The sequence below is a fragment of the Podarcis filfolensis genome (genome assembly GCF_964270895.1).
Source record: "Podarcis filfolensis genome assembly, chromosome: 1".
Taxonomy (NCBI): Eukaryota; Metazoa; Chordata; class Lepidosauria; order Squamata; family Lacertidae; genus Podarcis; species Podarcis filfolensis.
The window spans coordinates 121,631,957-121,648,175 of NC_139604.1; the positions used below are offsets into that span (position 1 = coordinate 121,631,957).

At 44.0% G+C, this 16,219-nt stretch overlaps 1 protein-coding gene and 1 long non-coding RNA gene across 3 annotated transcripts in view; one reads left to right on the top strand and one right to left on the bottom strand.

The window, feature by feature from the left end:
* Window positions 1-2,410, top strand: part of LBHD2 (LBH domain containing 2) — a 49,574-nt gene extending 47,164 nt beyond the window's left edge. For both annotated transcript variants that reach the window (XM_083621885.1, XM_083621884.1), the window contains exon 4: window positions 2,032-2,410. In XM_083621885.1, the coding sequence (XP_083478011.1) occupies window positions 2,032-2,102 (71 nt within the window). In that variant the 3' untranslated portion in view covers window positions 2,103-2,410. The remainder of the gene's footprint in view (window positions 1-2,031) is intronic.
* Window positions 2,411-4,882: 2,472 nt separating this feature from the next.
* LOC310766572 lies at window positions 4,883-8,256 on the bottom strand. Its single transcript, XR_014550263.1, has 2 exons — window positions 6,061-8,256; window positions 4,883-5,915 (listed from the first exon to the last, which is right to left on the bottom strand). It is a non-coding gene; the product is annotated as an uncharacterized lncRNA (long non-coding RNA).
* Window positions 8,257-16,219: the final 7,963 nt, after the last annotated feature.

Genomic DNA, 16,219 nt, shown 5'->3' on the forward strand with positions numbered 1-16,219 from the left:
GCTCACTGTTGTGCAACATCTCCTGGAAAAGAATAGGACAAGCTGGTGCCTCTTCATTGACTGTCCCTAAATACTGCCCCTAGTTGCTGCATTGATTAGTTGGTTGGTTGACTGTATTCATAGGTCACCTTTAATAGGGCAAAGCTTCTTTCTTCACCCTTAAGAGTACAGTGGTACCTCGGGTTGCATACGCTACAGGTTACAGACGCTTCAGGTTGCAGACTCCGCTAACCCAGAAATATTACCTCAGGTTAAGAACTTTGCTTCAGGATGAGAACAGAAATGGTGCAGTGGCGGTGCGGCAGCAGCAGGAGGCCCCATTAGCTAAAGTGGTGCTTCAGGTTAAGAACAGTTTCAGGTTAAGTACGGACCTCCGGAACGAATTAAGTACTTAACCCGAGGTACCACTGTACTGAAGTAATAAAGTAACATAATCATAGAGTCGGAAAGGATCACAAGAGTCATCCAACCCCTTGCAATGTAGGAATATTTTGACCAACGTGAGGCTCAAACCCACAACCCTGAGATTAAGAGTGCCATGCTCTTCCTGACTGAGCTATCCTGCTCTCATAGGGCTGGTTCTTTCTTTGCCCCTCAGAGACACGAAGTGCCATGGAACTTGCTTTGCACCTCGTGAGTCATGAAATGTGACGGACCCTCTTTTACTTCACCCTCAGAGGGCGACTGGAATTCATTCTTGCTCTTTCCTCGGGCGCAAGAGGTCCTACTCTTCATCGGGGAGGAAGAAGAGCAACCCTTCCTGGCTCCCCTCAGAATCCCGTGCGCTGCTCTGGTTCACCAGAAGCGGCTTAGTCATGCTGGCCACATGACCCGGAAGCTGTACGCCGGCTCCCTCAGCCAATAAAGCGAGATGAGCGCCACAACCCCAAAGTCGGTCACAACTGGACCTAATGGTTAGGGGTCCCTTTACCTTTAGTAGAAGAACAGTTCTCTAGCATTTCTATGGTCCTCAGAGGTTTCGATCGCTTGTGTAGTTAAACACATTCAGGACTGTAGTAAAAGGGGTCATACCTCGGTCTACCTCTCATTCCAGACTGGCATCTTGTAGAGTAGAGCAATGAAGTGTTTCCAGGATAGCACCCTCACAGTAGCGACCCAACACAGGAAGGTTAGGTTCCAGCCCACAGATTGTTGATAACACAAGACCACTTATACTCTCTGTAGCGCAGTTATTTGCCTCTGACGCACCTCACAAGTTCATTGAGCTTGTGACCTTTACCTGCAGGTGGAAGACAAGAACGCTCATTTAACCATTTCTTGACTTCTCTTTCTGCAAGGATGCGCTTATGCACCCCTCTGACACATTGAACCACTTTGGGAATTGCAATTCCGCAAGGGGATTAGGGCAGTCTCCTAACAAGGCTCAGTGCCACTGATAAATGACACTTCCCAGGATTCCTTAGGGGAAGCCATGACTGTTTTAGGGTACAGCAGCACCTCGCGTCTGCGCATGTGCGGGTTGCAATTTGGCACTTCTGCGCATGCGCAAAGCGCAATTTAGCGCTAATGCACATGTGCAACCGCTGAAACCTGGAAGTAACCCATTCCAGTATTTCCGGGTTTCGGCGCGTCCGTAACCCAAAAAAACGCAACCTAAAGTGTCTGTAACCCGAGGTATGACTGTACTATGATGTTGATTTAAGGGTGTTGTGCAGATGAAGCCCCCATATAAGACAGCTTTCTGTGTTCCTATGAAGAGGCTGAGAAAGGGGTAGATGACCTGAGTATTATTATCCCTTTGGAGCTGTATCTTTGTACTTTTGTCCTTCCCGGGGGTGACACTTTACATTTTTGGTACCCCCTCCCTTTTGTTCCATTGGCACTTTTAAAAACCAAATTGATTAGTTTAAAAAAGAGAAAGGGGTAGATAAAGTCAGGGACTGGTATCTTGACAGTGCTGCAAGAGTGTTGATCTTAGCATGAAATGGGGACTGCTTCAGGCGGCTGAATGTTGCAGACGAGTGAAAGTTCATCTGAAACTAAACAGCCAGTAAACGTTTTCTCCTCCAGGTGCTTCGCCACATCAGGACATGGGAGACAGTACAGAATCCGCTGAAACCAGAACTGAGGGTGATGACTGAGGAACACTTCATTCAGTGGGCCAGAAGTCGGAGATTTGGTGTGAACTTAATCAGAAAGCTAGCATATTCTGAAGACATGTCAGAGTAATCTATTTAAAAATTGCAAAAGGGTTTTTTTTCCTTAAAAAAAAAATAATTAAGTTAGTATGTGACCAGGAATTTGTAGGCTTTAGAACTGTTCCTTTCAAAAAGTTTACCTTTTCAGGCTGGCGTTCATATCATTTAAATCTCCTTTGGGAGGAAGCGGATCGCATTGCGGAAATACATTCCAGTGATTATTAAAGTAAACACGAAACATGTAAACTAAACATGAGCAAGCTGAATTTGTTGCAGTTAGCACTTTTAAATGAAATTGCCTTGTTCGAGTAAGGCTACGATCAGCAATCCGTGGCAATGCAGAAAGGGTTTGCATGGCTACAGAACTCTTTAAATCTATTAAGCCTCTCTTCTCTTAGCCATTTAAAAACTAGCACTGTGATATTATGGATAATTGATGTAATATAATGGCACCATTTGACTTTGTACCTTTTTTTTTTTGTATAGAGACACGAGCTTAACTTTTGAATCTGGGCTATATAGAATATTTAGGACTGCCTTTTAAGTGGCGCAGAACAGGGGAAATATACTTAATCCCATTGCCCAAACTCTCTTTTTGTGTGCAAATCGAAATGAACCAGCCTTTTACTGACGCAGTGTATTTTAAAGACAACGAAACAAAAGTTTAAGGAGTTCTTTATCAGTGTGCATTTACTAGGTGTTCACCAGTGCTTGTGAATCGAATCAGTTCTGTGTTAGTTTGGTTGGCTGGGCTTTGCTTACAACTTGTGCAAACGATGCTCTCGTGGGCCAAATTCTGCCGTGGTGTAACTGAGCGCCCCCTGCCAAACCAGGGGAACGATTGCTGCTATTTACATCAAGGTCGAATTTACTCCAGGGTGTTGATAGGAAATATTGTTGCTATTTTTATGACATTTTAAATATACAAATATATATATCTACACACACATCTATATATATAATTATAGATATATACACCCTGCTGACTTTTTTACATACATTTTTGGGGTCTCAAGACTGGCTGGAACAGGTAAGGGGTGCATCTTTTGCCTAATTAGTACTGTCCCTCACACCATAATGTCTTATTTTGACTATTTAGTCTGCTGAGGGTTTTGTGCGTGTGTGTGGCCAGGTCTGAGGCGTTGGTAGAGGGGGCGGAAAACCTCAGGCCCCGGGGGTTGAATGTGTCTCTCCAGGACTCCCTGTCCCTGCTGCCCTCTGGACTCTCACTTGGCCACGCCCCTAACCCCACAGGCCACACTCCTCCCTGGCCTTGATCCGTGGCCTCCTCAAGTGCTTTTGCCTGGCTCGAACTGTGACAATGCCTCTTGCTTGCCTGCATGGAAGACAGAGAGCTGTGGCTGCAGGAACCTCTGACTTTTGTGTGTGGCTGGAATGTATTATTATTATTATTATCATTATTTATTCAATTTATACCCTGCCAAAGATCCCAGGGCGGTGTACAACATTAAGAAGACATTTTACAGAGCACAATAATGAAAACATAATAAAAAGCATAACAATGGACAGAATCATACTAAAACAGTCATAATAACAGTCCCCCTACCCCACAACTTTAAGATTAGATTATTCAGTGGGTAAAAAGGAATGTTTTTCCTGGTGCCTAAAGACATTTGATGATGGTGCCTCTCTGGGGAGAGCATGCCACAACCAGAGCCACCGCAGAAAAGGCCCGTTCTCATGTTGCCTGCTATTTGAAAGTACGAGTCACATATCCACTGGATTTTTGCCTCTGGTACCATCCACCACCGCCATTTGAATGTTCCCTGTGAGGATATGCAGCCATTGGGTTGAAAAAGGTTCCCTAAATTGGCAGGTGCCGTGAACAGAGCCACTGATACTAGCAGCCTTATCTGCACCGTAAGCTTAAGCTGGCACAAGAGTTCTGTGTAGTTTCATGAGTGACGCCTTGTAATCTCCTAATTGTCAGCCCTCTCATCAAGCCACAGTTCCCAGGATTCTTTGGGAGGGAAGCCATGACAGTTTGACTGGGGTGAAGCTGATAGAGGTTTGTATGGTGTGTGCTTTGACAGAGGAGCCCGGTTGCACCTCATTCTTGCCCTCATTTTGATGTCCTCATAATCTGTTTCGGCACGAAGGACTTTTCATTCTCAATGTACTGTTGATCTAATATTTTGAAAACCTTTGATGACCAAAGTTCTCCAGGACATGGTGGAAACCAAAGTTCACTCTTTATGTGCTTGGGTACGGGGGAATCAAACGCTAAAGAAAATGTAATCCTCCGCAAATGATGGGCCTAAGTCAGTCATGTCTATTCCTTTCAATAGATCTATGTATGACTAACATTGCACACAACCCAAAGTCTTTTCCTCAGTCATCCTTTCATGCTTCCCCCCATTTTGCATCACTTGCTTCCCTGCCTCCCCCCTTTCAATGACAGACCCTGAAAAATGCTGAAGAAATATCTGACATTGTAAGTGTAGCAGGCGATTTAGTAACATCTCCAGTCCTCTGTGTAAACAGCTTTTTCCTCCCACCAGAGGCGGTTTAATAACAATCCTCTGTATGAAGTTTTTTTTTCTCCCACCTCTCTTGAAAGCCCACATACGAAGGGTTTTTTTAGAGTGCTTTAGCTGGAATTGATGAAGGGTGGCATGGAAGGGTACCTATTGGCTAGTTCCTGTAACGTCACCAACTCTCCCAATAGTGGCTTTTAAGTGGGGTTGTGTCTTTTTTTAAAAAAAGTAAGATGAAGAATTAACACATATGTCCATAGACATGTGCACAAATGTGCATCTGCTGCTTTTTCTTTTTTTAAGGGATAACTCAGTTTACAGAGGCTTCACCCTGGTGTGACTGCTCTTAAAATGCTGCTGCTTCTCTGTTCATCCTATACTGAATATACAGTGCTCAAACTCTGTTATATATTGTGCAACAGAATAAAGCAGGCCAGTTGAACAAACTCACAGAACCAGGGTTTTCTAGTCTCCAAACTTTGGAGTTACCGAATTCTAGATTTTTCTACCGGTAAGTGATACAGACTAATATTGCTCCTGGCTCCTTTCCACGATGTCTTACGAACTTGACATTTTCTCCCCAGTGCATGGGGAACTTATTGACATATTTGACCAACAAATGCTTTAATAAGACAGTTTTTTATACATTCTTAGTAGCTGGATTTTAATATACTTACTTAAAGACTTCTGTGCAGTAGACATTTTAGTAGTAGAGGGGAAAGAAACATTTTCTCCATGAAAGCAACCTTTTAGTGTGTAAAGGTGCGGTTTATTTTGGGGGCACTGAAGGTTGGTGTGCCCCCCTCCCTTTAAAAAATAAAGTAGTTGTCCTGGAAAACAATATGTTAAATTCAGTTGAATTTTGCATTTTTATTGTCACCAAATGACCTTGTGGGCTGAATGTGTTTTGCCAAAGAATATCTGGAACCTCCAGCTTATAGTGTAATCGTTCAGGAGTGTCTCAGAGGCCTCCTTGGTACCTGACAGTTCTCTCCTGTCTTTCTTTCACCAGTTGCTCTGAATAACTTTGCACTGACCAAAAATAAATGGGGAAATACAACATATCAGAATATCCCTCCAACTACCAATGTAGTCCATGTACGCCCTGTGGGGAAAGCATCGTACAGTATTCCCGGGGGGGGGGGGGGCAAAGTATTGACCCTTGGAAGACATCCTTCCACCTGCCTCATGTGTGCACAACCTCTGCAATCTTGCATGTGGCTTGAAACAAGAATGATCTAAGCCAGCCTTTCTCAACCTGTGGGTCCCCAGATGTTGTTGAACTACAACTCCCATCACCCCTAGCTAGCAAGGCCAGAGCTCAGGGATGATGGGAGTTGTAGTCCAACAACATCTGGAGACCCACAGGTTGAGAACTGCTGATCTAAGCCAAGGAGGGGCACCCCATGGCCCCCCAGACTCCAACTCCCATCCGCCCCAAACATAGCATGGCCATTAGTCAGGCACAGTGGGAGTTGTAGTTCAGTAAGGCAGGCCGCAGGTTCCCCATCCCTGCTCTAAGTTATTTGCAACCTTCCTGTGCTTAAGGAGGTACAGGGGTTTGAAAGACCAGCATCTTTGTGCGACCACCATAGGAAGCATTCATTTCAAGAGCTTCTTCAGGCATCTCGCTCCCTCTAAGTCTTCTCCCCATTATTTCAAGGGGTTGCGTGACTTTGTGGGGAAGCGCCTGCAGGCATGCGAAGTTGCAAAGCATGGATCTTTTCCTGGATTTGCATGCTACACCGTTGTTGTTCTTAAAGAAGAGAATATAGCCATGCTTGTCAACAAGAATGCATCTCAGCGCAGCCTTGAGAGCCATGGGTGTGTTTAAACATTGAGGCTTGGAGCTGCTTAGCAATCTTGAGAGCAGGGTCTCCAAAGCTCCACAATACTCCACTCCCATTTCCCTTTCGATACTTGGCTTGTTCAAGGAGGCACTTTAGCAAATGAGACATCGTGATTCAGAAGAGGGGGACACTGGAGTCGGCTGTTTCTTAGGTGAGGTTCACTTCCAGAGTAAATTAAGAGCTTATCGTCTAAACCACTGAGCCTCTTGGGCTTGCCGATCAGAAGGTCGGCAGTTCAAATCCCCGCGACGGAGTGAGCTCCCGTTGCTCTGTCCCATCTACTGCCAAACTAGCAGTTTCAAAAGCACACCAGTGCAAGTAGATAAATAGGTACCGCTGCGGTGGGAAGGTAAACGGTGTTTCTGTGCGCTCTGGTTTCCGTTAACAGTGTCTCGTTGCACCAGAAGCGGTTTAGTCCTGCTGGCCACATGACCCAGAATGCTGTCTGTGGACAAACACTGGCTCTCTCGGCGAGATGAGTGTCACAACCTCATAGTTGCCTTCGACTGGACTTAACCGTCCAGGGGTCCTTTGCCTTTTTATAAGAGGACAGTCCAGTGCTTGTGAATCCAAATAGCCTGCATTTCCTCTCTAACACTTAAAAGAAAACCCTGCTATATGCATTTAGGAAATTAATAGCTTCTGACCCTCATCCCGTTAAAATCAGTGGTGTGACTCATAGTGCAAACCTACACGTTTACCCAGAGAGATGTCCAACTGTGTTCAGTAGGGCTGTCTCCCAAGTAAGTGTACATAGGTTTATAGATTAATCCCCATTGAAACCAATTGGTAATGATGTACAACTGCATCAGAACTGTCACTTCTTCTCCCTGACTTCGAGTGGTTAGGTGGAGCACACCTTACCTGCCTGCCCACCAGCACACCTGCTCCAGCTCCAGCCCCCATGCCCTGGCTGATGATGACAGGGTATGACTTTTTAATGGGGAATCACATCCTGCTATCCATACATGCATAGGCTCAGATTGCTTGGCCAGTTTGCCAGAATTGGCCTGAGTCACTGCTCAGTTCGAATGGGTTTACCTTAATGTATTTTCCCCCTTCTCTTGAAGAAAATGCATGAGTATAGGATCTATTTTTTTTGCAGTTTTCTGCGTTCAGGGTGGCACAGAACACCCTTCTCATATTTTACCCCTCCAGTTAATGTACTGATCCTGGACTTAAATGTTTTAACACTTAAGTACTTTTTTTTTTTTTACCTCCCTCTCAGTGAGAAGCAGTGTAAGATCCTGTGCAAGGAATTGAGAAGAGAAAGAGGGGAAACTGTTTAGGAAAACAAATCTTTTATTGAAATCGCATATATCACATTGTTTTATCAGTGGTGTTGTCTTGTCCGATAAACCTAATGGTGGTTCCTGTATTATTATTTTTGCTTCTAGATAAAAATGCTTTGTAGAAACTTAAAAATGAGAAGAAAATCCCCCTTGAGATGTTTGATCATATTTTTGTAGTATATTACATGCAGTGCATTTTTTTTTTGAAGGGTGGGGGGGGAGATTTTATGGAATAATATATTGTTGAAACCTGCTCCTTTGTAGTTCTTTCATTTTTTTGTAAATTGCCATCTGTATATAACCTTCAACAATTGCGTGGCCTGTAGACGTATTTGGTCAAATAAAAAGCCTACAATGGAGCTGATTTGATGAGCTGGTATAATAAACATTTCTTTTAAAAAAATTTGATCTTCTTTTTAAAAAATATTTATTTCCACTCTCCTCACCCCACAAGCTGTTCTGGGAGTCCTCCCAACCTCTCCTCAGAGCACACCCCCCCCAAAAAAGGAGCTCGCTCCCCACATTGCTGCAGTGGTGTAGCGTGGGTTGCCAGCACACAGGGCTACACAGAGATGGGGAGGGAGGGAGAGAAACAGACAGAGTACGCATGCTCATTCAACTGCCTAACAGCATCCACATCACCCAGGAGATCACAGCCACAGAGATAAGAAAAGAAGAGTTGTTCCTTTGTCTGGAGTGGTCACTTCCTGGTTCCCATGGAGAAGCCGTTTTCAACAGAACCCAGCAACAGAAGTGTCATGAATGAGCCAGCTCCCAGGAAAGGTTTGCAGTCAGCTGGAAAAAGCAGCCAGGAACAGAGAGGGTTAACTGCTAGGCAGGCTGAGCATCGGCTAGTGCCAATTCCCCCGCCCCTTGGAATGCCAGTTGACAAGGGAATGGCTGAGAACGGGCACAACCCAGCCAATACTCTCAAAGAAGTGCAAACTGGCACAAACAGAGAAGGAAGCAGTTTGTCAGAACGGGAAGAGATTGGAACTGAGCCAATCCCTCCTAAGAGTAGGCTAAGGGGAGGGCTGTTAGACCGGAAACAAAGCAAGAGGTGCAAAGTGACAAAGTTCAATATCTTCTGTAACTGGAAGGAATCTTCAGAAGGGTCATCGTGATCCGGGAGGCTGTGTTAGAGCCGTACGGAGCTATCTGTTGTTTTGACAATAAATCATCCTTTTACGCTTACTGTGTGATCAAGCCGGGGACTGGACCCCTGACAGAAAGTGTGCAGCACCGGATGTTGAAATTTTGTGCCCCCTAACAATTTTGCGCCTGGGGCAACTGTTCCATGCCCCCCCCACTATGCTGGGCATGCAAAACTGGCATTGCTGGACTCCTGGACATACAGTGTTATTTTTCTTTCAAAGATCTTAACATGCGGGGCACAGCTCTCCCACCTAGAAATAGCATTACCCCTTCTTTGCTGCCGCCCCAGTTTATTATTATTTTTTCCTGATGCTGCCGCTGGTAACTACATTTGGGGACTGAAACCCACAGTTCTTCTTTTAAAAAAAAAAGCCAAGGCAAATTCTTAATCTGTCTCGGTGTCTCAGACACATTGAGAAAGAGCTTGTCCTTTCCATTATAAGGGACATGCGCCTATTTTAAAACTTTTCAAAATCAGCACACTACATAAGATTGTGCCAGCATATTAGGAAGTCTATTAATTCTGACAGCCTATGAAAGGAGCCCAAATCTTAACCTTCTCTTTAAAAAAAAGAGAAAAAAAGGATTACAACAGTTTAGACTCCCCCCCCCCTTAATGAATGAACTGGTAATTAAATTTATGAATCATACAAAATACCAACCAGCTTCTCCCATATTATTAGACATATGCAGTACTTTTGGGTGCTAATATACTTAAACTTATGGGACGTGGGTGGCGCTGTGGGTTAAACCACAGAGCCTAGGATTTGCTGATCAGAAGGTCAGCGGTTCGAATCCCTGCGACGGGGTGAGCTCCTGTTGCTCGGTCCCAGTTCCTGCCCACCTAGCACGTCAAAGTGCAAGTAGATAAATAGGTACCGCTCCAGCGGGAAGGTAAACAGCATTTCCGTGCGCTGCTCTGGTTCGCCAGAAGCGGCTTAGTCATGCTGGCCACATGACCCGGAAGCTGTACGCTGGCTCCCTCGGCCAGTAAAGCGTGATGAGCGCCGCAACCCCAGAGTCGTCCGCGACTGGATCTAACGGTCAGGGGTCCCTTTACCTTTACCTTTTATGCTTAAACTTAAAATAAACTGCAGATATTGCTAGGGGGCAGGGGACTGACTTGCACTCAGCTAATACAAAGTCCAAATATTACTTCCCTGCTCTCCTTAAAGTAGCGTTATTGGACCTATTAGATATCAGGGTCAGAAAGAGTGAGTGAACTTGCTTTTTCTCTTGTGTTTTTTCTTGCCCCATCAAGCCAACCCACACAGTCCCATCAATGCTAATGATCATTTCACTGCAGGGGAACAGAAACAGCCCATGGACACGACAGTTCTCTGACTCTCTCAGGTAAGTGGGAGCATTTCTGTCTAAACGCACAACCAACATTTTTTTTTTTCTCATCCTCTGGGACTGATCAAGACTTTGACTCTTCTATGTGGGAGCATATAGTGAAGTCATTTGGCTTGCAGGCAAGGCTATTTTGATCATTTCCTCTCCTTTTCATGAGGAAAAATGCAGTAATCAGAAAACCAGCCAAACAGCTCCTTGTGCTGATGTAGCAAATCACTTTTTTAGACTTCTTTCCGAATCACTTTGGGAACAAGGCAGGGAGACATTAGCTCTGTGTGTGTGTTCAGCACTGGAGAGGGAGGAAGGGCTGAGACACACGCCTCTTTGTCCTCTTTGGAATTCATCTAGGATCTCACCGATGAATAAGCCACTTTATTTAACTTGGAGTCTGACTAAAAATAGGTACGAGTTCCTTAGACCTTATTTAATCTGCTGGTTCCTGACACATTTTCCCTGCTTTACTGACTGACTTTGTCATGGGAACGCGGATGGGAGACGATACAAAGCAGGCTTTGCCAACATGGTGCCCTCCAGATGTTTTTACCTGCATCTCCCATCACCACCACCCCCAGCCAGCATTGTCATTGGGAGCTGGTCAAAAAAATCCAGATGGCTCCAGGTTGTTGAAAGGCCGATGGAACGACTGGGGACAAGCTCAAACTTTATTCTGAAACATCTGCAGAGACCCAGGTTGGTGAACCTGGATTTAAAGGACAAAGAGCTCTTAGATGCCGCCACAAAACAGTTGCCCAGCTTTTTGCTGTGGCGGTTTGTGCATTTTCTACCCTTCAGGGAAGGCTGTTTAGATATTTCACTCACACAGCACTTTTATATTTGTCAATACTTGTCTTTCCGAACAGGCCCAAGAACCCAACTTCTCTGGGCAGTTTAGAATAAAGGTTAAAACCATAAACAATAGCTAAAATCGAAAACAGCATTAAAATCTGTGTTTTTAATAAGATTGCCAATAGAGGATACCAGCAGAGTGAAAGTTCTAAGGGGCATGAAAATGTTTTCTAAAAAGCCTGGAACGCCCCCCCCCAAATGGTCTCTATCTTGCACCTAAAAGCCACAGCATGGATACCAGGTGAGAAACTCCAGGGAAGACATTCTGCAAATGGAGAGCCACCACAGAAAAGGCCTCGTCTTTAGCTGTTTGTTTGAAACATGGAGTTGGAAGGGATCCTGAGGATCATCTAGTCCAATCCTCTGCAGTGCAGGAATCTTTCGCTCAGCACAGGGTTTGAACCCTGAGATTAAGAGTCTCAGGCTCTACCAACAGAGCTATCCCTAAGGAGTTGGTTTCTGAGTCTTTGAAACAAGTTAACTCAGTGGTTCTCAAAAGGTGCAGTGAGCCCCACTGGTGTGGAAAAAGAGAATGGCAAATGTGGCAGGAAGATTCAAGGGCAATCAAAGAAACATTTAAAAATTTCAGAATAACATAGCATAGCACAGTATCAGTGCCAGATTTACGTATAAGCTAAACAAGTTATAGCTTAGGGCCCCACTCTCTTGGGACCCCCAAAAAAATTAAAGGAAAAAAACCCTGGATGTACATTTCCAAAATATAAGATAAAAAACAAACAAAACCTACATACAGCAACAGTGTTTTGTGTTGTGTAGGCTCCTATGATGTAAGTAATGGGCCCCGCCTGCTAGCCTGCTCCCTAAAATATCACTGGTTTGCTCATTTCTATATATAGGGTGCCTACATTCTGCATATGCAAGTGGCTTTAGATACCTATTAGGTCCATAAATTACCATATAGCATATATTCAATACAAAAAACAGCGACAATTTGTTGCTGACAATGGATAGCTGGACATATAAAGGGCCCCATTACCTTCAGTAGCTTAGGGACTCATCAGACCTAAATCCAATATCAAAATAATATTCTTTATTTGCTGAATATGGTTAGATGTGGAACAGGGATTTTTAACTCTGACAAATATGAAAGATCAGAAAAGAGGAGTGAAAAATCAGCGTGGCACGAGCAAATTTTTGCTCTGAAAGTGATTAAAAACTTTAGAAACACTGGGTTAACCTATTTATATTGTTTTATGTGATGTTGCATGCATTGTTGTTGTTTTGTATTCACTTATAGATATTATTATAACGTACGCAGGTGGCGCTGTGGGTTAAACCACAGAGCCTAAGACTTGCTGATCAGAAGGTCGGCGGTTTGAATCCCCGCGACAGGGTGAGCTCCCGTTGCTCGGTCCCTGCTCCTGCCAACCTAGCAGTTCGAAAGCACGTCAAAGTGCAAGTAGATAAATAGGCACCGCTCTAGAGGGAAGGTAAACGGTGTTTCCGTGCACTGCTCTGGTTCACCAGAAGCGGCTTAGTCATGCTGGCTACATGACCCGGAAGCTGTACGCCAGCTCCCTCGGCCAATAAAGCGAGATGAGCACTGCAACCCCAGAGTCGGTCAGAGGTCCCTTTTATAGATATTATTTCTACTTGATTCTAATACTTCTTAAAGTGTTCATGTGATTTCCTGTTAGCCACTTATTAGCCACTTTGGGCACAGTGAGGCGTACAAATGGAGAGGCGGCCATGACTCAGCAGCGGTCTCAGCTGCACCTTGCGCTGCTGGAAAAGTTCCTGCTTTCGAGCACAACCGAGCCCCCGATAAACTTATTAAAATTTCACAAAGAAAGTCCTAAGCAACGACGCCTTCACCAAAGGCACCTTGCCCAGCGTGGCGCAGCTGCTTTCATTAACACCCACCAACAGACTGAGGGACTCGGAGAGCGCAGAGCTTCCTTTGGCATCTTCCTTGCCAGCTTTATTCCGGCTGAACTTTGCCGGCTGTGTGAAGACGGTCATAAATGTTTCAGAGGAGCCTCATTAGCCAGCAAGCAAAGAATGAAGGCTGGTGATAGAAGGCGAGGGAAGGGCGATTGCCGTTTTGACCTCTTTCTCTCAAGGTGGGGACTGCCAAGCTGCATCTGGGATTCAGGGATGAAGAAGACCGCAGTGCAGTTAACATATATAGAGAGAGAGCAATTACAAACCTAAGAAAACGGCAAACAGGAATATTAATAAAAATAAAAATAAAAATTTATTTGTATCCCGCCCTCCCAGGCTGAGGCCGGGCTCAGAGTGGCTAACATCATAAAAGCAACACAATATGCATAAAAACAGACATCAATTAATTAAAATACATCTCATAATTAATTCAGACAAGTGAAAATGTGGGCAGGTGGCAATTAGCAGGTTGGAATTGAGAGTGGTTAATACTTGCCAGGACCAACTGTTTCCACTGATCATACAAGGACCTGTGAGTGGGTTGGGGGCCTCCTTCGGGCTTGTTTTATACAAAGGAAAGTAAGTCAAACTTCATCCTGCCCAAAGGCCTGGTGGAACAGCTCTGTCTTGCAGGCCCTGCAGAAAGATGTCAAATCCTGCAGGGCCCTGGTTTCTTGTGGGAGAGCATTCCACCAGGCCGGGGCCACAGCCGAAAAGGCCCTGGCTCTAGTCGAGGCCAGCCTAATTTCCCTGGGGCCCGGGATCTTCAAGGTGTTGTTGTTAGCAGACCGTAAGGTCCTCCGTGGGACATACCAGGAGAGACGGTCCCGTGGGTACGAGAGTCCTAGGCCGTATAGGGCTTTAAAGGTTAAAATCAGCACCTTAAACCTGATCCTGTACTCCACCGGGAGCCAGTGCAGCAGGTATAGCACTGGGTGAATGTGATCCTGGAATATTCAATGCTGAAGGGCAGTACTTGCGACATTAAAATATGAACTGTGTGGGAATGTTCAGGGATGCAAGAGAGGATATATTGATGATTATATCCTTTTCGACTTGTATTAACAAGTTCTACAATTTAGCAGAGTAACATTCCCCTTTTTAAACTTGCACAGCGGATGCATTTGCTCAGGCTCTCTATAGCCTCTAAAATACGTTTTCCTTTTGGTAATTCCCCATTTAGTCCCTCATAAAAAGATAGACATGACACAGTCTTCTATAAAAGTATAAAAAGAGTTTACTCACACATTCTGTTCACAATTGGATCCCGGAAAGCAGACTTAAGTTAGAAAAATAATATATACCTGGAAACTATCCCATAAGGAGACAGCTCCTTTGTCCTCTCTTGGCTGTAAGCCAAGAGAGCATCTTAGGCTAAGCAGATGTTGCTTCTTTGACGAATGTAGTCAGAGAGAGAGAGATGGCTGACCAGTCCTGCTCTTTTGTTACCTGGGCAGATGAGGTCACGCCCACCTCTAGTCACGTGCAGAGGAAGTCTGTCCCAGCCTGGGAGAAACAGGAAGTTCCGACTGGCTGGTCCAGACATCCCCTTTTATGTCCACTCTAGGGATGTTGTACTTGACTGCTCTTGTGTTTCACATCCCACAAACTGCATTTATGGAAGGATGGAAGCCTTTTTCAAACTATTTAAAGAAATATTATAATACGATGAATTCACCATCAGGATTTGAACTATGAGCAACAGAAATAATTTTATATCATTGTATTATAGTTACGATATAAAAGGGCAAAGACAGGGTGCAGCAATGAAGCTTAAAAAACAACAACACAGAAAATGGAATTGGAAGTTGATAAAACAAAAGATTTTTTTTTAAATGTACAGTGGTACTGTACCTTGGTTCTCAAACTTAATCCGTTCCGGAAGTCTGTTCCAAAACCAAAGCGTTCCAAAACCAAGGGGCACTTTCCCATAGAAAGTAATGCAAAAAGGATTATCCATTCCAGACTTTTAAAAACAACCCCTAAAACAGCAATTTAACATGAACTTTACTATCTTATGAGACCACTGATCAATAAAATGAAAGCAATAATCAATGCACTGTACTATAAAATAAATAAGACAGTATTGTAGATGATAAAAAGTTAAAAAAAATAAATTCTTACCTGCACTGCATTGTTTGGATGGGGGGCTTTTATCCATTTCTGCAGTCACACAATCAATCAATCAATCAATCAATCAGTCAATCAGTAGCCAAACTGGGTTCCACACAGTCACAAAAACAAATTAACCAAAAAAGCTTCAAAAGCAAAATAAATAGCAAAAACCAAAGCGCCAAACTTAATCCGTTCCAGAAGTCCATTTGACTTCTGAAATGTTCGAAAACCAAGGTGCAGCTTCTGATTGGTGCAGGTACCCTGGAAACAATAGCTGACAGCTGCATCGGATGTTCGGCTTCCAAAAAATGTTCGAAAATCAGAACACTTACTTCTGGGTTTTTTGTGTTTGAAAACCAAGGTGTTTGAGTACCAAGGTGTTTGAGAACCAAGGTACCACTGTATTGGAATTCTATGTGAAACTTGTAGAAATTTAATAAAATATATTAAAAATAAACTATGAACTACATCAGATTTCGTTGCCACCCCTATCAGTAAGGAATCCAAGAAGTCAATGTATTTTGCTTCACTGAGACACCTTTCCTGTGCCTTTTTTTTTCCAACCCAAAATTAAGAAGCAGCGGTTTCTGTGCCTGACATTCTGAACGAGGGTTTAAAATTAATAGACTACAGAGTAAGCCTTGTAATGACTAGATAATATGACATGGAGCACTGTCACTTTGCAAATTAGGGAGTGCCATTAGAGGCTGTGTAGGAACAAGTTCACCATGGGAAATTTATTGTCTGCAATTCCTGCAAAAAAGTGCAGGTTTGAAGAATAAACAGTAGCTGGCAGATTAATATGAATATATGATACTTTCCAAAGCACATCATCACTGTGTGAACTTTCAGGGCAAAATGTTCAAACGTGGTGGTGCTAGTACAAAAAATTTAAAATAACTGCTGAGTTTGTTGCTCACATGAAATTCATGTAAGGGGTGGGGGAGGGAATAGCACAGAAATACAGTATTTCAAATATACAGTGGTACCTCGGGTTAAGTACTTAATTCGTTCCGGAGGTCCGTACTTAACCTGAAACTGTT